The sequence below is a fragment of the Myxocyprinus asiaticus genome, chromosome 50 (genome assembly GCF_019703515.2).
Source record: "Myxocyprinus asiaticus isolate MX2 ecotype Aquarium Trade chromosome 50, UBuf_Myxa_2, whole genome shotgun sequence".
Lineage (NCBI taxonomy): Eukaryota > Metazoa > Chordata > Actinopteri > Cypriniformes > Catostomidae > Myxocyprinus > Myxocyprinus asiaticus.
The window spans coordinates 8273123-8298018 of NC_059393.1; the positions used below are offsets into that span (position 1 = coordinate 8273123).

The 24896-nt window shown below is 36.0% G+C and overlaps 1 protein-coding gene across 3 annotated transcripts in view; it reads right to left on the minus strand.

Annotated features, from left to right (window-relative positions):
• Positions 1-24896, minus strand: part of LOC127438670 (glutamate receptor-interacting protein 2-like) — a 195109-nt gene that overhangs the window by 35026 nt on the left and 135187 nt on the right. For 2 of the 3 annotated variants that reach the window (XM_051694407.1, XM_051694408.1), the window contains exons 4-12: positions 24191-24336; positions 20626-20712; positions 17748-17823; positions 15592-15737; positions 15171-15318; positions 14394-14563; positions 6140-6280; positions 5228-5380; positions 1937-2126 (exon numbers count right to left, since the gene is read on the minus strand). In XM_051694407.1, coding sequence (XP_051550367.1) covers positions 1937-2126; positions 5228-5380; positions 6140-6280; positions 14394-14563; positions 15171-15318; positions 15592-15737; positions 17748-17823; positions 20626-20712; positions 24191-24336 — 1257 coding nt within the window. Of the gene's footprint in view, positions 1-1936; positions 2127-5227; positions 5381-6139; positions 6281-14393; positions 14564-15170; positions 15319-15591; positions 15738-17747; positions 17824-20625; positions 20713-24183; positions 24337-24896 lie in introns of those variants that run through there. The other variant, XM_051694409.1, reaches the window with a different exon arrangement.

Below are 24896 nucleotides of genomic sequence, written 5' to 3' on the forward strand. Positions count from 1 at the left end.
AAAAAAAAAAAATGTTTACTAGCGACCAACAGTACAGTTACTTACTCTAATCATTTAACCATCGTCTGTGTGAACATCATGCTAAAATGCCCTTATGAGGGTGTTTTTTTTGGCCAGAATACGTAGGCATTTAAAGTTGACCAGACTACATGCCAATAGTCAAAACCAGTGATTCTAATAAGGTAATTTTATCAAATGCAAACAACAAAAACTCATGCATGTTTCTGTATGCAAATCAGGTGTGGGAAACCGTGTGTGTAAACAAGAGAAAAAACTGACCTGACACAGTATAACTCCCAACCCAAACAACACAAATGTCAGACACTGCTACAGTACGACACAGTTCAACACACATTAGATCACTCATTTCATGGTAGAACAATCTCATATAGCGACTGACTCATGCAAACATACTTTACTGGTCTGCATATACAGAAAGGCGAACCTGTGATGGTGAACAGCCAATATTAGTCAAACTTGTCACTTTTCATGATGAGACCACCCAAATGTGATGCTAATGTCTTATGACTGCTGCAACGTGAATTTGAATGGTTTTACAGCTTTGTAAACATATTTTCCCAAAATATTCTGGGTAATAAAAACTAGCAAACAGTAAAACCCTTACTTTTTATCTATCCATGTGACTTATCGGCTAGGTTCCAAAACCTAGTGAGCTGCCTACAAAGGCAACTACCTTGTAAGGTAGCATCCTAACTGAGTTATAATTTTATAAGTGACAGAATGGAACACACTGGCAGACACTGATGTGCATCATACAGAAGCCGTTTATGCGAAACGTCCCTGAAACTCAACTCAGTTCATTTCAATAGAATTTGGTGTTAGCATGTTGCAAAGCTAGCAACCCGATACTCTAATAAGCATAAAAATTCATGGGCACACACAAATATGGGGTAAAATGGTCTATTTTAAATTAGATTAAATTATGTGCACTGACACTTTTCAGTACTGAATGAACCCATTTTCATACTGAGAATTTTTTCCCACTTAGAAAGTAGCATAGGCTAATCATGCCACCTAATTGTGCTGCCTATCTTTCGGAACAGCCTTTGTGTATAGAGTCTTAAAATGCTGCCTACATAGGCAGCTAATCAAGTTTTGGAACAGAAACCTAATGATCTTCCAACATCATAAGAACCCTCTCTATTAAGATCACAAACGTGACAGTAACACACTCCGATTACTAAATATGTTCAAAGGTATAGTCTCATTATTAATTTGTGCTGATAAAAGGCATGACAGTTTTGGAGTCTGAGCCCCTGTTGAGTCTTGACCCAGATTCTGAGGTAATATCTACTCACATAAAGCTTGATAATTTTCAACAGTGTTCACAAACCCTGCCTAGCAGAAAAACATTTTTTTCAAAATATGGATGTCTTTGCAAGATCTGGGTGCGTTTTCAATACATTCTCAGCCCCTGGCTGTAATACACAATTAATAACCCTGCTGTAAAGGGGGCCTGGGTAGCTCAGCAAGTAAGACACTGACGCAAGTTCGAATCCAGGGCGTGCTGAGTGAATCCAGTCAGGCTTCCTAAGCAACCAATTGGCCCGGTTGCTAGGGTGGGTAGAGTCACGTTGGGTTAACCTCCTCGTGGTCGCTATAATGTGGTTCTCGCTCTCAGTGGGGCGCGTGGTAAGTTGTGCGTGGATGCCGTTGAGAATAGCGTGAGCCTCCACACGCGCTAGGTCTCCACGGGGACGCACTTAACAAGCCACGTGATAAGATGCGCGGATTGACAGTCTCAGACACGAGGCAACTGAGATTTGTCCTCCGCAACCCAGATTGAGGTGAGTCACTACACCACCACGAGGACTTAGAGCTCATTGGGAATTGGGCATGCCAAATTGGGGAGAAAAGGGGAGAAAAATAAATAAATAAAAATAAATAAATAACACTGCTGTAAGACTAAACTTACCTTTCGGCTGAGCTGTCGGGCTCTATGAAGCGGATCAAAGGGGGTGCAGAGAGGGTCTCCGTTGCGAATATTCCACCTTGTAGCTGAACCCCAAACCCATTTAGAGGGTCTCCTCTCAGAGTGACCTCAATGGACTCTGTGTGAACTATCTGACCACCAGGGCCCACAGAACTTGAGGCTAAAGACACAGCTAAACACAGAGGCATATCACAACAGACATAGCATAACATAGGCTTAGTGCCTATAGAGACTGAGGAGTACAAGTGAACATACAAGCTCTATTTAAAAACCTTGTGAGCCACCTACTTAGACAGCATTTAAAGCCAATATTGTGTGCTGTGCATTATATGCTAACTAGAGTGCCATGTTGTTAGCTTAGCAACATGCTAACATCAAACAGGAGTCGATTCTCCTGTGCACTTCACATGAAGAGTGCTATATGTGTATTGGCAAATAATTCACTTGTGAGGTTACATTACAGTTAGGATTCTGCCTTAGAAGGCAGCTGCCTATACTGGCAGTAGAAAGCAAGGCGGTGAACTATATTTTGAAAGAGAGCTGTTTCAAGAAAACTGATATTTCTGTAAAATGCACAAAAAGATCAACAGAAAGATAAGTTATTAAAACTTTTACTGAAGTAAGAATGCTAAAAAAAAAATTAATAATAATAATGTATACAACATAATTCACAGTCCTGCTATAATATGTGTTTATGCCACTGGCATGTCTGTCTTACCTCAGATAGCATCAGAATTATTTTGAAATGTGTGGCCTCCAGTTTTCTAATGGAGCACAACAGTGCCTGCCCACTATTTCAGCTGTCTTGGTTCCGGAAGTATTTTACCATTCTTATTTTTTTCCACAGGGATTTCATAAAAGTCTTCAGAAAAGAGTTCTAATCCATGAACAAAAACCTACCAGTTCCGAGGTGAATCACAACATTAAAAACTTTTATTTGAAGCATAAAACTATTTGAAAATTGGACAAAAAGACAAAGGTACAAGACTGTGTACTTAACGTCTTTAATGAGGGGATGAACTACAATCCCATGAAGCATTGCAAATGACATAATTGAATGAAAAAAACTGAAAAAATCTATTGATTTAAAGCTATGCAATAAATTTAAAGTATACATACATACACACACATATATATATATATATATATATATATATATATACTGTATAAATATAAATTTCATTGTGTCATTCACAGGCTATCATGGAAGTGGGTGTTCACTGCAGGGCTCTTTTGGTGTGCTTTGTTTGCAGTGATTTTCTAATTGGTGAATTAGAGGATCATGGGTAGAGTAGTTCTATGCCATGAATTCCTTTTTTTCTGAAGTTGAAATAACGTGGACTAATGTCTTTAACATAATAATATACAATTGTGGCCAAAAATATTGGCACCCTTGGTAAATATGTGCAAAGAAGTCTGTGAAAAAATCAAACTTTTAATTGAAGTAAAACAATTGAAACAGGGGAAATATCTCATTATTAAATAAATATTTTTCTCCAAAACACGTTGGTCACAATTACTGGCACCCCTAGAAATTCTTATGAGTAAAATATATTTGCAGTATATTCCCATTTATATTTTACATTTTTTAGTGCACCCGGGTAACTAGCAACATGAAATTGTCCAGCCATAACTTCCTGTTTCACAGGGGTATAAATATGAGGCAACACACAGGCCAAATTCCCTTAATCATCAGTCACAGTGGGTTACACTAAAGAATGTAGTTCTGATGTGTGGCAAAAAGTTGAGCTTCACAAAATGGGAGGTGGCTAATACAAAATAGCCAAAGCATTGAAAATGCCCATTTCCACCATCAGCGCAATAATTAACAAGTTTCAATCAAATGGAGATCTTAAGAATCGGCCTGGAAAAAGACGTGTGTCTATATTGTCTCCACGCACAGTGAGGAGGATGGTTCAAGTGGCCAAAGAATCTCCAAAGATAACAGCTGGAGAATTGCAGAAATTAGTTGGGTCTTGGGGTCAGAAAGTCTAATATATATATATATATATATATATATATATATATATATATATATATATATATATATATATATATATCAGACATCACCTACATCACAACAAGTTGTTGCTCTCGTCCAACAACAAACTCAAGCGTCTTCAGTTTACCAGACCCTACTGGAACTTCAAATGCGACCAGGTTCTATGGTCAGATAAAACCAAAAAAAGAGCTTTTTGGCAGCAAACACCAGAGATGGGTTTGGCACACACATAGATGAAGAAGTACCCAATGCCCATGGTTAAATGTGGTGCTGGATCTTTAATGTTTTGGGGCTGTTTTTCTACCAGAGGTCCTGGACCTCTTGTTCAGATCCATGGCATCACGGACTCTATCATATACCAACAGATAAAAAATCAAAACCTGACTGCCTCTGCCAGAAAGCTTAAAATGAGCTGTGGTTGGATCTCCCAGCAGGACAATGATCCAAAACAAACATCAAAATCAACACAAAAATGGTTCACTGACCACAAAATCAAGGTTCTGCCATGGCCATCCCAGTCCCCTGACCTGAACCCCATAGAAAATTTGTGGGGTGAACTGAAGAGGAGAGTCCACCAACATAGACCTCTGAATTTGAAGGATCTGTAGAGATTCTGTATGGACGAATGGTCTCAGATTCCTTGCCAGGTGTTCTCCAACCTCATTAGGCATTATAAGAGAAGGCTCAGAGCTGTTATCTTTGCAAAGGGAGGTTGCAAAAAGTATTGAATAAAAGGGTGCCAATAATTATGGCCAATGCGCTAAAGAGAAAAAAATATTTATTTAATAATGAGATATTTCCCCCGTTTCAATTGTTATACTTTAATTAAAGGTTAGATTTTTGTAAATGTTTTGAATGAAAGATCAAAAGGATAAACAATGCAGATTCTTTTTCACAGCCTTCTTTGCTCATATTTACCATGGGTGCCAATATTTTGGCCACTATTGTACCATCGAATCGATTAACAGCCTCGTAGCTCACGGTAAGACTGCTTTAAAGGTTTATAAGTTATCATTAAAAATCAATTCCCCTATGGAAAAAAATAAATGAATTGAGGTCACAATAATGTTAGAATGTTTGGTTTCAGATGAAATAATGATATTGGTATGTATAGCTCTCTAATCAGGCCATAATGATGAAATAATAATATTAGTATGACATACTGTAGTGGTAATAATATGTATAGCCCTCTAATGAAGCCATACTGACATTGAAATGAATAACCTCAGGTGTTATGGAGCATCACATACACAGAGAAAACAGTCACCTACAGGAGCTCTTGTACTCTTTTTTCCTCTGTCTTCTCTTCAGCATGGAGTTGCGGGGGCTCATGGGAGGGGCGGGGCGAGGCAGCGTGCTGGAACCCTGGCTGGTTATGCCCGATGTGGTTGTGGAGCCAGGGGAGAAGTTACTGCAGACTACCGCTACGGAGAAGAGCGAGAGAGAGAGTGAGAGAGAGAGAGTCAGACAGCGAAACCACTTTCAAAAAAATAAAAGCTAAGAGGTAAAAGAGGCATTGGGCCAAGTGACTAAGGGTTCACTGCAGGTTAATAGTCCAGATTCTACTGCTCCCTTGCAAGTCACTGCAGATCTATTCTACTACTCCAAGCTTTTATTATTTAAGGAGAGTCAGGGGATTTTATATTACATTTGGATGTAACAGCTGGGAGGTAGATGTCTGGGTTAATAACAATTTTCCATGTTAATATAAGGCCATTTTACCTTTAAATTAAGAAGAAGGGTCATAGGTTCCGGAAGGTATAAACTCTGAGACTTTATCATCAACTAGATAGTCTAGCTTGGAAAAGTAATGGCACAGCCCTTATCAACAAGCCAAATGATTCATAGAACCAAGCATTACATGTGTGTATCAACGTCTTAAAGGTGCCGTAGCAATATCAGCCTGCTTTTTATTTATTTTTTAAAGGTCAGCGATATTGTGGAAAATGGTTATGAAAGATTTCTAATTGGTGCCTCAAGAAACCTTGATTTACATTATAAGTGGGATTCATGAAACAAATAAAATGCAACAAAAGTGTAACATTTGACCCCTTTAACATTTGCAGGATATTCCACCACTTTAGGGAAGAATACATGTGTTAAAACAATTTTAATAACAATGTATAGAGTGGTGAAGTTTATAAATGTTGATAATAATGCATGAGTGATGTTGATGTGGTTACATTTGCAGTAATCCTGAGAGCTGGATGGGTTACTGGAAGCAGACGTCCATGTTGCTGTTTTACAATGACCAGGATGTTGAGTATGGCAGTAGTTCACACAGGGGTCCCAGCAGTGAGGGTGGTCACTTTTCTGGACTTTCACTACACAAACACATAGAAATCACTAACTAAATGACAACTTGAATTACAGTACTCATTACAAGCTTCTCAGTTACAGCTGTTATGCAAACTAAACCAAATGCAATGTTAGCAATATATATATATATGTATATATATATATATATATATATATATATATATATATATATATATATATATATATATATAGTATTTAACATATTATGAAAAAATAATGGTAATTTTTATTTTTTGGTGAATCTTTGGGTATTCCTTTAACTGTGCCTACAGGTATATTAAATATGGAACATAACAGATTTAAAATTGACTGGGTTGACTATAAAATTATTTTGCATGTTAGATGTTTCACCAAAAAAATTATTTTATACTCTCTGCTTTTTTATATATTGTCTGTTTTGGAGGCATAGGTTGCTCACACCAAATATTGATTTATTTATTTTTATTTTATTTTTTTATATTAACTGCACTTGGTATGAAGTTAAATGGTAAATGAAAATCATTCATGGCATTATCATTATACAACATTTATAACTGCCTAAGACTTTTGCACTTTTAAAATGTGACCTCATGTACTCTAAAAACGTGGTGTGGCTTCTCTCAATATTGTTCTCATTAATACTCATTTGAACTCTGGAATCCTTCGTGTGGAGTCTTGGGGGTTTGCTGAAGTCGCATTGGAGTGATAATATCCATCTCTAATACTGGTCTATGGTAAATGAATGTTCATGCAAAACAATGAGAAAGCTCATTAGAAAACAAGCTAATGAAGTCCTGCCTGCTAGAGGCAGGCTGTATAATTGAGTGCTTCCGTGTGTGCATGCTTGTTCTCATTTGTTCTGCAGGACTGCAGTATCTCTGAGTGCATACACTGAACTAAGAGTGGTGGGTCTGATAATAGCAGAGGACTGAATTAAAATGACCCTGTAAAATTAATTCTACCACTTGCAATAAGTAAAGAAAAGGGGCTTTTAAACTGGGGTCTGGGGACTCCGGAGGAAAAGAAAGTGAGAAAATGTTGAAATTATTTGACATTATTACTGTTTTGTTCTGCAGTCATTATATAAATCACTATTTTCTATTTTTATTTTATTGATAGCCATAGTAAGAAATAAAGACATAAATAAAAAAGGCATATAATTATATTATGAAAAAAAACAACAAAAAAAAAAATCTTATTTTTAAGAAATAAGTGTTGTAATTCACTATTCTCTGTAAAGCTGCTTAATTTTTTTTTTATTTTTTTTTTTTTATACTTTAACATTTGTATTTATACAGCACCTTTCACAATAAATATAAATATTTAAAATAAAATAAATATATATTTTTTATTATACTATTTTTAAAACTGAATTGAACTGAAAGTGTTTCTCTTCAGGTTTATACATCAAACATTACTCCAGCATAAGAAAATTGCACTGTCAACTTAATAAGAAGTTAATATTTTTTAAAAATAGTTTATTTTAGCTTTAGTACAATGACAATATAAATGTCAATTCTTTAATTTTGCAAACAAGAAGTCTTTATACTATCCTGTTTACTACTTTTCTCACACAGTGGGTCACTCGCAAGGGGATCGTTAAATTTGGGGTTCCTTGGCATCAAAAAGTATGAAAACGCCTTGTTTAGTATGCTCTTGAAAATCAAAGTCGGAATAAAGTTGCAGTCACACTAAAGCTTCCATTCACTTTCATTCATACGTACTGGACAGCGCAAAAACAGGTATATTTATCGGCAATTGAGTTTACTTGGCGGCCATGCTTATTCAATGCGTTTCTGCGTCTGTCTGCACTGTTTTTTAATTGCTTTTCTAAACACGAGCTAGACGGTCTTTAAACATTGTGGATAAAAACGTGACACGTTTTTTTTAAATCTTGTGCAAAAGCACCACATTTTTATAACACTGTGTAAAATTAAGAACTTTAACTTCTTAAAATGTGTCTCAAAACTGCATTCTAATTATTTCATTGCCTAAACCTAAACCTAACTTAATGCAAGAACATGTTCGGTCTGAGTTGCTCCTTAGATTTTCGGCAATACTCTAAAATTAATTATTGTACAGCAAAAAAAGAGGTTTGACCAATAAAGAATCTAAACTAATTCACCTCTTCATTAAAAATCAAGGAGGAAAATGGATGAAATCGTACTTTTTCACAGTTTTGCACCGTGCTGTTCTACAGTATATCCAAGAAGTTTAAGAGAATACAAACTTACATTAAAGGTGCACTTAGCGATTCCTGAGAAACACTGTTGATATTCGAACTCAACTGCCAAAACAAACACACCCCTCCCTTCAGTGCTCCTTTGGAAGCTCCGCCCTCGACTTATCATAATCCTTCTTTTTTAGTTTATATTCGTCTGACCTTTTTCTCTTGGTCTGTTTCTCAGCCATTTGTCTTCCTTGGAGTTCAGAAAGTTTGCATCAGCCAGATTTGCCATTGCTCTTCTAACTAATTTCCCTCTCGCTCTGCCCCCACCCCCCATCCGTTGCATGTGCAAGAACCACCACCTGTTGCTGATTGGCTGTAGTAGTGTTGTGTGGATCGGTCCAATCCACTTTGTTTTTGTCCCATTACAGAGCCAGGGCTGTGTACAAATACTAGATTTTTTTTCAGCCCTCCCACAGAACGGACATCTAGCAGACTGTGAGGAGATATTTGCAGAATTTGACAAAAAGTGTATTGGATTAGAATTACTGGGTGCACCTTTAAGAAGAAACCTTCACTGTTTGCAGTGTCACAGGAAACTGGAGTTTTTTTTTATTTTTATCAATTCTCAAAGATAAAATCAAGTACTACTCATTGAATATCCTGTTTCACTTGTAAAAACATCACATTATGGAAGCAAAAATGCATTGCCAATGCTTGTGTTATGCTCCTCAAGACCTTAAAAACATACCTCCTCTTCATGCATAAAACTTACTGCCAGTTTCATGTGCACTAATTTTTTTTTTTTTTTTAAGTGATGGGTAACTAAAGCTGCCCTAAAGCCACTTTAGCTAAACACATCAATACAATGCACTTCAAGTACTGACAAAAACTTCAGACAGAACTGATAATTCCAATTGCAATGACTGAAAATGTAGTTCTGAATATACATACAGTAACTAAAACATCTACATTTTCGAAGTTCTTACTGTAGTTGACTTTTTAACCATGTTTTCCTGAAGCTTTAGAAGAGAGGCAATCACTATCACTGTGTAAAACACCCTTTCTAAGTAATTTGAGATTCGGTAACTTAATGTATATACAGTATACCCTCCACCATTTCTAGAAAAGCGTAAGAGGCTTTTTACACCGCAGAGATGTGTGTGCGGTTACAAATTATGGTTTTAATGAAACCTCCTCACTACTTTTTTAATCTTTGGTACATTATTAAACAACCAGCATCTCCTGCATACTGTATGTAACACTACAAATTAGCATTATGTATGTATTTTTGTCACATGGGATGTGACGAGACATTAAGAAATGGCACTTTCAGACAGATTTCCGAAAGCCAGGTTAAATACCAGTATGGGTTTGGCTAAGAGCCAATGAGGCTCTTTAAATGTTTAAGCGCTAAATCCTTCTTCCTTGTGGCTTACGCTAAGCTCATCGGTTATGTCTTGAGGAAACACAACTCTGTCACTTGATGTGGGAATTGAGAACAGCAGAAATGACAAAAAGTAAAGTCTCCCACACAGGCCGATGTGACGGGAGCTTAATATGAGTAAGGAGATTACAATACTGCTGTTAAAAGCCAAGTGATTTATCTGAAACACAAATTGAACCAGCAGGTAACAAGAGCTAAGTTTAATTGCACTGGGTTTGGGTAGTTATTCAATGTTTTGTAGTTCAATACAAAATAATGACAAGTTTTCTATGATGTGATAATAGGATGCCATATAACTGCAGTACAGAATGATCTCCAAAATTCAGTAAATATTTGGACTATTGATGAGTCCCATCCAAATTTAGATGTGGTGCATTCCTACTTGATATATGACTTCTGACCAGCGTTAATTTTAAAATAGTTTTTCACACCAAACACATTTTTGTGTCTGTCTGCAAAATGTTTAATTGTTTCACTTTGCTATCATAAGCCAGATGGATGTCTTCGAATGTCACTGTCTTTAGCATCTCGCACAGGAACGCCACACTTTTAAAATGCCGTGAAAGATTTTATCTCAGACAAAAATAGCATAAGATTTTAGTCAATGAAAATACGATAAGCAAAATGACAATAATAAAAAAAAAGACCAAACTTTAATATTTAAATATACATATAATTTTGAGAAAAATGTTCATCGTTTATTAAACATATATATTTTTTTATAAATACTGTTCTTGTTATGAAAAGCTGAGCTCCTGAAACAGTATCAGTGACTGTTTAGAAGTGAAAGTATTGTGAATTTTTCATTTTAAAGAGACTGTTTTTTTGTATTTTCTGTGTTTTGGACAGTATAATATATTGCATTATATTCCGTATTTTACGGAAACAGTGTATTCACAATGCAAGTTGCGAAAAGCATGTAACTTATGTGGATATGGATATATGTGATTAATCAAATCTATGAATGAGTTTGAGTGACGTAAATAACCTCCGTGGATTATTTTCATAAATTATTTCTTAATTTATCTTTTTCTAAAAATAAATGGCATTGTTAATACCTTGCTGTATTTTTTTCTAATCATGTTTTTGTCAACAGTATGTTTTATTTAAGTATGTAGCAATTAGTAAAATATGTACTATATTTAATATGCTACAATGAAATATATATATAAAAAATATACATCACAAAGAAAGAGGATATCAGTGTTCCGCCAACACCAAGAGTAGACTTCTAGTCCACTCAGAGGCCGAGCTATTTCACGAAACATCGGGGAAAGTGCATGGGATCACAAAATAGACTGAATGTAGCACACAAAGCAAACAGAGCCTGAATCACAGGCTTTCAAAGACAGCATGGATAAATAAATTTATAATAATAAGATTCTAAGTATTTTCAATGTTATTTATGAATTATTGGAATCTTTTTTTTTTTTTTTTTTTTTTTTTGCAATTATTATTATGGGTAGTTTCTGTAAAAAGAGAACAATATTTTGCACTTAGTCCACTGTATGTGTGTACGGCAAGCTTTTAACGTTGGGTGTGAAAAAAGCAGGTGGCTGCCAAAATATGCAGCAGAACTGAAGAGGTTAAACTTGGTATTTTCAGTTCTTTCTCACATTAAATTTATAAGATCTCAAAGACAGCATAGATTCCCAAATGATGACATAATTGAATTTTTTTCTTCCCCAAAAAAGGTTTGCTATAATATGAGCAAAAATAAAATATAAAAATTGTTGGAGTCAGACAGCAAAATATCAAACTTAATATATTTTCTGGGTGAAGTTTCTATCAACTTGGGCCCCACGAGTGGGCGTCGATTCATGATTGATGTCATGCCAGCATTGATAGTTCATACTCGCAAATATATTTTTCCATCATTACAGCTTTCCATCTCCTCTTTAAGCGTGGCAGAGGCTGACCTATATATTGCAATGTGACATTTTGACAGGTCTGAAAAAGACCTGAAAACTCCTGAAAGAGTAAATGACTATTCTTGTCCATTTACATCAGGGACCCTTCTTCCAAAATTTATATATTAATATTGGTGTTGGGGGCATCCTGGCATCATACACTTCTTGCAATGTACTGTTTCTAAATGTTGCATGACATTGATGAGACAGCAATCTTATTAGATATTGGTCATAATTAAAATAATAGTTCATCCAATGAAACCAATTTAGTCATTTCTTCACCCTCATTCCAAACAGGTTTAAAGTTAAGTAATAAATAACAGAATTTGTATTTATTGCAGCATTGATGAGGGCTTCCTCAAGTGGGGTCACACAAGAATTGGACTTGATTGAAATCGATGGGCATTTATGGTTATGATTGCAGAGTGTGATGTTTTCCAAGAAGACACATAAGTGCCAAAAACTTCAAAGTGAAAACTAGAGAAATAAAGTTTGTCAAGGCAAATTTTGATGCTGGCTTGACGTAACATTGTTTGTTAAATCTTGCTTTTTGAAGGTTTTGCTGGACCAACAGAAAAGGTTGGATATATTAACAGACAGATGGAAATGTCAATGTAAATCTAAAGGATTTTTGCCAATTTGATGGTCAGATACAGGAAAACCATATGTCTGATCAGTTAGAAAAGACATAGCACTCTAAATTAGAAAAGTCTAAAGGTCTGTACCAATTTTGGAGGATGTTGCTTAAAAAATCGAGGAGGAGTTACAATCGGAAATTTGGTCTTTGTTTAGCGATTTTGGAAAAACACTAAACAAAAGGTGCAGTCACACATACCTTCGAATGGCGAAATTCAGTGGGCGAAGAAGGTGTGGGCAGATGTTGAGCGTGTGTGAAATAAGCAAAAAAAAAAAAAACAGCAACTGCCAAGCAGTCTGGGAGACTGAAGTTAAAAAGAAACTCACCGCTAAAATAATATCCTTGTCCATTGTGAATATTCAGTGCAGCTGTGTATATGAAGCACCACCCACACAGAGGTTCCTGACAAACCAAACAACTTCCTATTGGTCAGTGTGGCAATTTTGCCTGTCAAAGTTCACCAAACTTGATATCCAAAAGAAATCCACAAAGGGAAATTCCTCGACACCGGAAGTCCATCGTTCAAAACTCCCGATTGCGCGGATTACCATTGAATTTTGCCCCTGGAATTTCATTGAGCAAAGGTATGTGTGACCGTGCCTAAAGTCTGTAGAATAACAGTATGTTGGCTTTATCAAGCCAACATAATAACAACAACAATCTAAAGTTTCAATTTTGCCCACAATATCTCCCATAATTGGAGTTGTCTGATCATTGGGTGCATTCACAAAGCTGTGCAATGATACAATATGTTTATTCGGCCAGCGATAATTCACTATCTATTGCATTCTAGCTACAAAAATGCCTGAGACCTCATGCAGACTATAATACTGTATACTAATTCAGACTTTTAAAGCAATGTGGTCCACAACATTAGACATCTGTTTGTATCCTGCATTTACATACAGTATAAATGGGGCTGAAAATTACTAATCTGGGTCTGCGTCCATTGCATCTCAGTTTGAGATGGAGTTGCTGTCTGTTGGTTTTCTAGGGTGAGCAAGTTTCCATGATTTAATCTGTCCTGCAGACTAAAGCTCGTGGGGTGACATCAAGCAGAACGAGAAGCTAATTAAACAAGATGACAGCAGATGAGATGACGGCACAGCCCTCATTTGGACATCGACTGGGCACTCCAGATAGGATGCATATGAAGCTTGTATCTCGATAATTAATGAGGGAATATAATGACCTCATTTGGAGTAAACAGGAAAACAAAGGAATGGTTGCTGTCAACCAAAAAAATACTTTGGTGGAACCATGGAACACAATGATATCAGATGGTATTAATGGTATTATTACCTTTTTTTTTTTATAAACCATGGCACTGAATAATTACCATAATCATATAACATGATATCCCATGACACTTACTGTATCTATCTATCTATCTATCATCTGCATCTGTTCACCAATCATCCATCCATCCATCTATCTATTCATTCATCTACTGTATTTATCTGTTTGCCAATCATCCATCCATCTATCCATCACCTTTCTATCTGTCTATCTATCTATCTATTCATTCATCTACTGTATGTATCTGTTCACTCATCCATCATCCATCATCCATCTATCTATCTATCTATCTATCTATCTATCTATCTATCTATCTATCTATCTATCCATTCATCTACTGTATTTATCTGTTTGCCCATCATCCATCCATCCATCCATCCATCCATCCATCCATCTATCTAGCTACTGTATTTATCTGTTCGCCCATCATCCATCCATCCATCCATCCATCCATCCATCTTCTATCTATCTATCTATCTATCTACCACTACCAACAATGGAGTACAAATATGCAAAGGGAGACAAATTAGTTACTAAGTATTTTTCAAGGCCTGTTCTAAGATCAAAATCATAGTACGTTTCTCATACTATGCCTAATCTCATACTAGGAATCTTATACTAGGCTTAATTCATGTCTGGATAACAGCAGCAGCATTCCATGTTTTCATGCTTTTCTCACCAGTGTCCTGGGGTTTCCCGGGTTGGCGTGTTTGGTGTGCGGGCAGGATCTCTAGTTTGGTCTGATCAGTGGTGCTGGCCAGCAGCTGTGTTGCCTCCAGAACTGAACAGTGCTCTGTGCTGGTACCATCTATAGACAGGATATGATCACCCAAGTGTAATGCTCCTGACCTGAGATGCAAACAGACACCTGCTAGAACTGTCACAAATGTGAGAGTGTTAAAGACAACATGAAATCAAAACTCATTCTGTTTACTAATATAATAGTATACTATAATATAATTTGTAATATAACATGTATCCTTCTGTGCACATATTTCTAAAGAATTATCAAAACTTTCATCAAAATGTAACAATTTGCTCACTTTTAAAATGACTTTTCTGTTGACATAACCATGGCTATGCAGAAAAGTAATGTTAACCAACAAATGTGTCCATTTTCTGAAGAAAAGGGAATAATGGCCAAGGTCAAGAGTCCACTCACAAGTCTCTATGATATTCTGTTCTCTAGATATGGCTCAGGTCCCAGCTTCAAAGTATTTTTTTCTCATCCGGCTTAGCGAACACCACTAATAATAACTAAGCCAAACATATTACACCCCTTCAGTTCCAATCAGATCCTGATGGACAGAATCAAGTCCCATCCTACATTTTTATAATAATGAGAATATTACATTAGCTTTAAAACAGTGCACCATCCAAAAACAAGCCTACAATTCTAGTACAAAAAAAAAAAAAGACACATCTATTTCATGAATAAGGCCCATTGAGTGCGCACCTGTCCACCACACTGCCGGGTTTAATCTTGTCAATGACGATTGCTTGCTTGTTCCTGTGCATGGCTGTGGTCAGAGTAATTCCCAGACTCGCTCCAGGTGCCTTGGCGATCTCAACCAACATTGGACCTGAAGCGTTTGTCACAGAGTCTAGATGGCAGATGATAAGGAGTGATGAGGATATAACTCTCAGACTGCGGGTTTGCTTTTGGGTCCAATATAGTTGCTGCTACCACAGTGGTTCTCAACCAAACAGACTTACACCATCTTAGAAGTCCACTGTGCAATTCTATAATGGTAAATCTAATTAACTAATCTGTGTGATCCCTATAACTTAGAGCATAACCTTTCTGGAAAATCCTCAGATATGACTCTTGAGATCCACTTCAGTTTCTTTATTAATCTAGCTCACTTCCGACTCACCCACGATGGAGACATCATACTCGATCTGGAACAGGGCTTCCTGGCCACACTGGGTAAGTACAGTCAGGGCATCGCTGTGACTGGCACTGTGTAAAGGCACGCCATCCACACTTAAGATCCGATCGCCTGCTTTGAATGTCCCTTCTCTGCACAAGAACATATGCCAACACGATCACCCCAGCAAAAATGAAACTTTTTATGAAATTTCTTCAACGTCACATTATGGTTGCAGTTTTCTCACAGTATAATATTTTAAAAACATTCTCCAAAAACATTAAAAACATTCCCTGAAAATTATGTGTATTTAATGTATTTTAATTACCAAAATGATTAGTATCAAACTGCAAATTTGAGAAAGGTTTAAACGCAAATCATCTTAATATCTACAAAGAAAATTAAACGTTCTGGAAACGTTGTGAAAAACCTACCTGGTAGAATCTCTTTAAGTAGACTCAAAATGTCGAATAAAAAATTCTCAATTTTTGATGGAGGAAAAGTGTGGATGAGAGGTGTAAACTAAGCAAAATCAATGCTTTTTCAGCTAAAAACATATTAGCGTGTATGCTGCCATAGTTCAGTAGCAAATCCGTACTTACTTAATTTCACTTATGGTAAGTAAATTGTGATTATTCTTATTATTTACATGTTTTTGAATGGGGACATAAGACAAGTTGCCCAAACAATATTATACCGACTAGAGCAGTGTACTGTATGTATTTATTACTTTAAAAAAAAGTGTAATTTGTCATATTTCACACTAATGATTAATGCTACATGTGAGAGGACTTGTTTGAGAGCATTGGGGCCTTCAGGAAAGACAATACCCAAAATGTCCACATGTCAATCAACACACACAGGACGTCTTTGTCTCTAACAATAAAGGCATCTTACTGAAGATGTTCTGTCTGTAGATACACATTTATTTTTCTCTTTTAGCAGGTTGTGTGATGCTGATATAAGTAGAGAAAAGTAGTTAGGAAGTCAGTTAAGGAAAATCCCAGAACTAATAATAACTAGCCTCAGAAGCAGAGAGAAAGAGAGAGAGAGAGAGAGAGTGTGTGTGTGTGTGTGTGTGTGAGAGAGAGAGAGAGAGAAAGAGAGAGAGAGAGAGAGAGAGAGGATGGGAATCTGCCCCAATTTCTGGGTTTTAAAGGCTACAGTGTAGACAGTGTGTTGAGACGTGAAGCTTTAAACATGGAAGTCAATTGCAGCCAGAAATGTAAGCGCAGCGTAGTTCTAGCGGGAAGACTCACAGCTGTATATCATGGCACCATTAGTTAGGTAACTCCTAGCCAATCATGTATCAGCCATCATTTATAAGTCTGCTTACAGTTTATCACATTGCTGTTTCAGTGTGCCAACACGGCAACCTCCACCACCCCACCGCCACCAGTTGAGTCCTGTCCTGCATGGGGGTAGGCTCCTCGCCCCTGCCTCCTACCTCCGGCAGGATCTGAAGGTTCCGAGTACAATCTCTTTGGACTGCCAGACAGGGCTTATGCCAAAGAGAGACATTACATTCCTGTTTCATATTCATCAAATAAATGTCATCCTAACTTTACTCAAGTCTGCGAGTCTTTCTGAAAGAAGAGTATTGCTTATGCTGTAGGTGTATTTTATAGGAATAATACTTTTAAACAATTCGGGGTAGAAAAATTTAGTTTTGTTTCAAATAATGTACGCTCACATGAGATGAAATCTGCAGTCAAATTAGTGGCCTAGAAAAGCTGTTTTATTCTACCTATGCTGTTTTATTTTACACCCTCATGGTGGCCACCATATTTAGATCACATTACTAACTGAACATTTCACTTTATCTCTGTTACTGAACACTCTCAGTTATATATAATAAGGAATAAATAAATTGTGGATGACCAAAATCTTTTACTTTGATGTGATTCTTCATCCACACTACTAGGTGTCAGTATAAACTCCAAAATCACTGTAGTATCAGCCAGCAAATATATAAATCAACTCTACAATATTTTACAGTAATGAAGGGGCAGTAACGAAGTTAAACACAGTGACAGGCACACAAACACTTTCTATTCAGTAAATCTGACTGAATTCAGACTACTGTAGGACCATTTAAAACAAACCAGTGGTGTGAAGAAGGTGATTAAAAATGGTAAAAAAAATCAATAAAATAATATTACCTGTCGGCAGGGCCACCTGGTCGTACATGTGTCACCACTAAAGGTCTAGTTTTGTGCCAGTCCTCATGGGTGCCACCTGTAGTTTGACACAAGCAGTATAAAAAGAACATTTCTAGAAGAACACTACAGGAAATCTGTGTGGAATCAACGGACTGTTAGAACATTTCATTTTAAGAAAAATTTCATAAATATGTTATAATAGAGCCGTCCAGGTTGTAGTCCTAAAATCTGGAAGAAAATTAGCATTTTGAGAAAACCCCTCGGGATTCCCAATGGATTTTTAGAATAGCAGTTTTTGATTTATAAGCAGTGCTGGGTGGATTACTTGTGAATTGTAATCTGGTACTGATTACAAATTACATGACAAAAATACAATCGGTAATGTAATCTTGTCGATTACATTTTTGGGGTAATCTAAACTGATTACTTTTGGATTACTTTCAACCTAATTCTATATTATTTTATGTCACATGCATTTGAGTAGGATAATAATTTTAACATAAATGTACAAAGAGGGAGAAAATGTATTCCATTCTTTATTACTAACAAAAAGAGCCTCAGAAAAAGAGCTCCTTATGACATTTTTAAAATGTGCATTAAACATTACATGAATGAAATAAACATTAAATCTAACAGCAATGACAGTGCATGGCCAGAGTTTATCATTAAAAACACTGAGACATCAAGTTCATTTTAAGTGCATAAAACAATAGCAACATTAAGAACATTAATGACCATAAAATCAACAGCAATGATGTTGCTAGGTAAAAACTTTCACCTAAACACTGAAACACTTTTAACCCTTACTGCTTACTGATAGTCCATCACCTATTCCAAAATGGAGGTGCAAGATATTATCTTTTGAACAGCAAAAATATCCTAAGAATATTCTGGGCTCTGGATGGACTTCACCAAAATGACCTGCCATACGCTTCCAGCTGGACTGCGATGCTTCTTACTCAATGATACCTATATCATCTTGGTCAAAGGAGGGACAACACTCTATTAAACTACACAGAAAATGAATCAACCACTAACAAAAGCCTTCATCGGCCAAAATCAAAGGACAATACATCTACATGTATTTCCTCAGTAAATTCGGGATGACTTCAAGGAATTTAACACTAAAACTTATAGTTCATACAAAATCATTTTGCTTAACCACTGACCCACAACACTTACTTCGTTTACTAACTGAAACCACTAATAGTTCTATACATAAATAACTAATATTGGCATTATATTCATTCATTTCTGTTATAGCATAATTTCATGTACAGCTGCTTTGAAACAATGGCCGTTGTAAAAACTGCCATACAAATAAATTTTTCTTTACTCTAAAAGAGCAGAATATTTTAAAATGGCAGAGTTCCACCGAGTCACACAAGGAACAATTGTGTCATGTTTTATGTCAAGTTTCATGTAGTTGACTCCACTACATCAGCAGCAGCAGTAGAGCGATACGTTTTGTTTCATATTGCTGCACATTTTGCAGTTGAACTATTGTGTACCCTGCGGGCAGGACCCTTAGAGATGGCATCCACTAGATCCTTCAAAGCAATTAAGTTCAGTGTGTGAGCTGCACACCTTTTCCTTCTTAAAAATGAAATTCTCTCTATAGATCCAGTAGTTAAATGCTGAGGTAAACTGTCCATCTTCACCTGGCTGGCTAGTAGCTTGTATCAGTTCTGAGTGCAATACACACAACCCCCCTCCCACTTTCTTCTGGAAACACTCGAAGACTTTAAGAATGTATATCAGTGGTGTGCTGATTTAGAATGAAAAATTTAAAAGATTGAAAGAAGAGAATGATTAGGATGATCAATAAATGATTCACAATTTGCCTTGTTAATATGTAATCATGTAATATAAAACGTAACTGTAGTCCAATTACGAGTATTTTAAAATGTAATGTAATCCAATTGCAAGTGCTTGTTTTTTGGTAATCTGATTATGTAATTCAGATTACATGTAATCCATTACTACCTAGCACTGTTTATGAGTAAAATAAAGTCTGTAGTTAACATTACTTGAAGCGACTTTGGTTTTGTTCTACAACATAAACAGTCATAACTCAAACATGAATTTTGAAACCACTGTGTACTTTAAAAACGTAAATTGCTAGCAAGTAGCAAGTTGTTATCTCATGCTTTAAAAAAAACAAAAAAAACATGCATTTTAAAAAGGCACATGACTATAAATACAAAAATCGAGATTTCATGAGAGATCATTTTCATATGCAAATGTCCATTGTGGCCAAAGGTTTGCTGCAGGTTCACCACTACGGGTGAAGAGCTGCAAACATCTGGCAAACGTTTGTGGCGAATCACAAGCTCATTTGCATGTGAAAATAATGAGTGAAAAATATGCAGCTATTTTGCCAGAACTTCAGATTTTTTTGGTAACACTTTACAATAAGGTTCCATTTGTTAACATTAGTAAATGCATTAGTTATCATGAATAAACAATTAACACTATATTTGTTACAGCTTTTATTAGTCTTTGTTAACTTTAGTTAATAAAAATACAATTGTTCATTGTTAGTTCATGTTAGTTCATAGTGCATTAACTAACTATTAGTATATGTTGAAATTAACATTAACTAAGATTAATAAATGCTTAATGAGTATTGTTCATTGTTAGTTCATGTTAACTAATGTTGTTACTAATGTTAACAAATGAAACCTCATTGTAAAGTGTTACTATTTTTTGTAAGAGTTATTTTACTCTTTGAGAACCATTATTCTAAATAGCCATTGGAAATTTCTAGGGAAACTTGTGGGGAATTAGCATTCCAAATCTGGGTTGGCCAACAAACTGACATCATGACTAACCAGCTCAATGGCTTTAAAATAAATACAATAAAATCCAAACCCACCTCGCATCACAAAGCCGAAGCTGTTGCCCTCTTTCTGCAAACAGATGTCGATTGTCTTGCAAATAACACCTGATGTACTGTCTGGAGCTAAGAGGGAAAACAGACACAGAAGAGAGGTGATAGCATCCCTAAATCATCACCTTTTACTGGGCGAGTGGCCAGATCAGGCGGACAGTCGAATAAATGAACCCAGACACAATCTAGCGTTTAGCAGAAGGTCAAGCGCAAACAGAGCTTATAAACCGCAGTTTGTCTGTCATGCACGTTATAGGCTGGCTAACAATCACAATACATCATGAGACATGCCAAACTGAGCCGATGAGAGACAATCACCTCGAAACATGAGAATCAGGCTGTGTGGAAACATGGATGTCAAAGTTCATAAGACTTTGATGCGGTTTTATGAAAATGACAGATACTGTGGCCCCAAAAATAATTTGGACACTTAAGGAAAATGTAAAATGTAAAAATTTGGCAGATCTAATGTTGATATACAAGCAATATTTTAAGCAATATATTTTTTTTTTAATATTTACAACAACAATATATATATATATATATATATATAGTATATATATATCTATATATGACATAGGTATGTATACCAGCAAAGTTTATTATCTAATGTTGACAAAGTTGAGCCAGCAAAAACTGGTATCATAATCAGTAATATTAAGGGATTCACTGGTGGTTTCTTAAACCCCATGCAATCAAAATAGTCCATGTCTATTAGCTTTGCTGCCATGTATATCCAAGCCCCTTCACTTCGACCACTGGGGCGCTCTTGCTAAAATGTTATATTTGACCAAACCGTTATAACTTTCCCATTTCTGTTCAATTCATTTTATAACAGAGATGTGCAACTCTATTATTAAATTAATAAATCTGTATATTAATTTGCTTAGAGTACTTGCAGATCCACACACTTTCTAAACATGTTGCTGTGCAGCACGTTGCATTTAGTCTATTTTGTAGCAAGGTTGAAAGCTTAGACATTTGGTGTAGTTTTAAAGTTTTGTATGTCTAAAAAAAGCCAAGAAAAGCCATATATCATTTTTGGTCCAACCAAATGTTCTCTAAAATGAGAATGTCTCCTCCCCGTAATACCACATGCCACCAACTAGCAGTAGCAAGTAGAAAATCATTGTTCACAGCTGCGACATAAACTAAAGGCTATTGGCTAATTAAAAAAATGGACGAACCCTTCAATATGTCCCGCCACAACTTCCTGTTTCAATAGGATAAATATTAAAACACAGGAAAGAAAACTGTGCCGGAAAAGTCATTTCACGTGGTCTTTGAGAAGTGAAAGGGTGTTGGTACAAATGACGAGATCTGGAATTATATGTAAACTGGTCAACTTCATTGTGTGCACTTGTAAAGGAATATTCCAGGTTCAATACAAGTTAAGCTCAATTGACAGCATTTGTGGCATAATATTGATTACCACAAAAAACAATTTTGACTTGCACCTGCTTTTCTTAAAAAAAAAAAAAAAAAAAAAAAAAAGCAAAAACATCTTGATTACAGTGAGGCACTTACAATGGAAGTTAATGGGGCCCAAGGGCGTAGCAGCCATGGCAGACGTGGGGGACACGTCCCCCGCACTCTTTAAACAGGTGATTACCCATACCAAGTCCAAATGGTGGATTTGTGTACAGTATTTTTTGTGTTTTGTTTCTTTGGGCTGATTGAGCGACCATCCAGCCAATCACAGGTGAGTTTAATGAGCCGAAACAACCTTTACGTAATAGGCCGTCAGTCAGACAGTCTAATCAACACGGCTCCGTTCATTTCTACAAAGTTACTTTCAACAATGGTCATTTATCCTTGTTTTTTATCGGCATTGATGTTGATCTAAATGAATAATCTAGAGATGAGGAGCGTACAAACGAGAGTTATTTATCGGCATATCGTTCTTGATTGGCAGCATTACGTGAAATGCACTGCAGAAAAAAAACAAAGGACAATCCTTCTTTTAAACACACATTGTAAGTGGACTTTATATCAGTGCAAGAGTCTTCATTAAGTTATTCTTTTTACATCATGTTTGTGAGGTAAAAGTTTGATCGGTTGTTTTTGCCAGTACAAACAGATTCCTAGATCTGTGTTAAATATGTAAAGCTATTTTTAATATCAGTTCCTGTTTTTTTTTTTTTTTACCTCTATGCTGGTGTGCACTCGACAAACTGTGGGAAAAAAAAGATAGATCTGCTGTGTTCTTAGAACACTTAAGCACTTTACTGAAGTGAATAGATATGTAGACACACTTTTTTATACATGAAAACGTACGGACATTATTCAAACTCATAATTATTATAAGACTATTATTATTGTCTTTTGATAAAAGTCATACTCAGCAGCTCACAAACTGTATGGAAAATGATAGATTTGCTTTGTTCTTATAATGCTTAAAGTCTCTACTAAAGTCACTTTGTAGATCTGTAGACATTCAAATTTTAAAGGATTAACATTTTCTTTTGAACATTGACTCATTTCACACAAGACACTCATTTGTCACCACCTTCTGGCATCACCAGAAATGGTCACTGAATCATGAAATGGATCTGAATAAATTTTGGTGAACATAGTCAAAACACCCGAGCCACTTGGATACATCTAAATCCAATGAAAAAATAAATTGCACATGCACAATTGTCATTATTGTAATTGATTAAATAATTTATTCAAGGACCAGCTTGTGCTCAGTCTTTTATTGTCATGTGTGAGTCAGAAGCATGTGCTCCACAAGATGCCCTTTATTTTTGCAGCTAATTTTGCAATTATTATGCAAGTGTTGGGTCTGTGTGAGCCACCTACTGACAGCTATGTCCCCCCACTTTTAAAATGACTGCTACGCCCCTGATGGGGCCAGTCCGTAAACGTTAAAATACTCACTGTTTCAAAAGTATAGCCACAAGATGTGAACAATATGCATTTTAACATGATTTTAGTGTGATAAAATCATTGCTTACCTTTTTTGTGTAAAGCTATATCCAGTTTTACAACTTTGTTGCCATGACGGTGTAACCATAAACCCCAAAACGACCATAAAAACGTCAACAACTTTACAGCTCAAATAATACACAAGTGCTTTTATAAAATTATAAGCTTCACATTTATGCCTTTAAACCCTGTAAAGATTGGCCCCACTCACTTCCATTGTAAGCGCTTCACTGTTACCTAAATTTTGGCTTTTTTTAAAAAAAAGGAAGCATCTGCTGAAATTATTTTTTGTGGTCATCAACATTATGCCACAAATGGTTTTGATCGAGCTTAACTTGTATTGAACCTGGAATATTCCTTTAAGTTAAAAACAACTTGCGGCCATGCATTCTGAAATGAATTGGATCATGCCTATGAATCATCATGCATGTATAGCAAGTAAGGTATTACTGTATATAGCTATACATATACAGTACACTTCCATTTTGGCTGCGTGCTAATGTGATAAAAGATTTTTGTGATGATATTCAATCATGAATTGAGTTCTGGAATTGGACTGGATTTGATTGACAGAGACATGCTACAAGACAGGCAAAAGTCAGAATACTCAACTTCCTACCAGCTGAAGGCAGTTCATACTCCACTTCCAGCACGACACGCTCTCCTATGTTCTTTAACAGACTGATGATCTCATCATGACGCAGTTTGGTCAGGTTGATGCCATTGACCGACTTGATGTAGTCGCCCACATTGAGTTGATCACTCCTGAGATGGATAAAAATGTGAGTATTTCATTGTAACAAAAGAGATATTTTTTGCATTGTTATATAAAAAAATAAAAACATTTTGACAAAGATGGCCATGCACCATACTTTGCTAAACAATGCAAAGGTTTTCTTTTTTTTTCTTCTTCTTTTTTCTTTTCTTTGTTTAAATGAACATAGTTTGGGAACATTGTTAACTTTGAATGTAGAAAATTAACAAGAAACTTTTAGCAGTCCAGAAAAGTGTCCAATCATTGGTCAAACCCAAAAACTTAATTATCTTTTTAATTGAAAATAAATGCAAAGTGAGAATTCTTTATCAGTCGCTGAACACCCCACAGGAAGTATAAATATACTCATTTAGATACTAATTAGACAAATAAATGGTATTCATTCTCTTTGTCCTCTGGGCATAGTATAATGATGCCTGACAAAAATGTGTCATCAGCCCAGAAATGCTTCATAAGAAGAGAAGAAACAATTGAAGATTTAAAAACGTTCTAGAAATCGTTCTTTTCTTCTATGCAAGTTCATGAACGCAGATGCATTGTTGCATTTCAT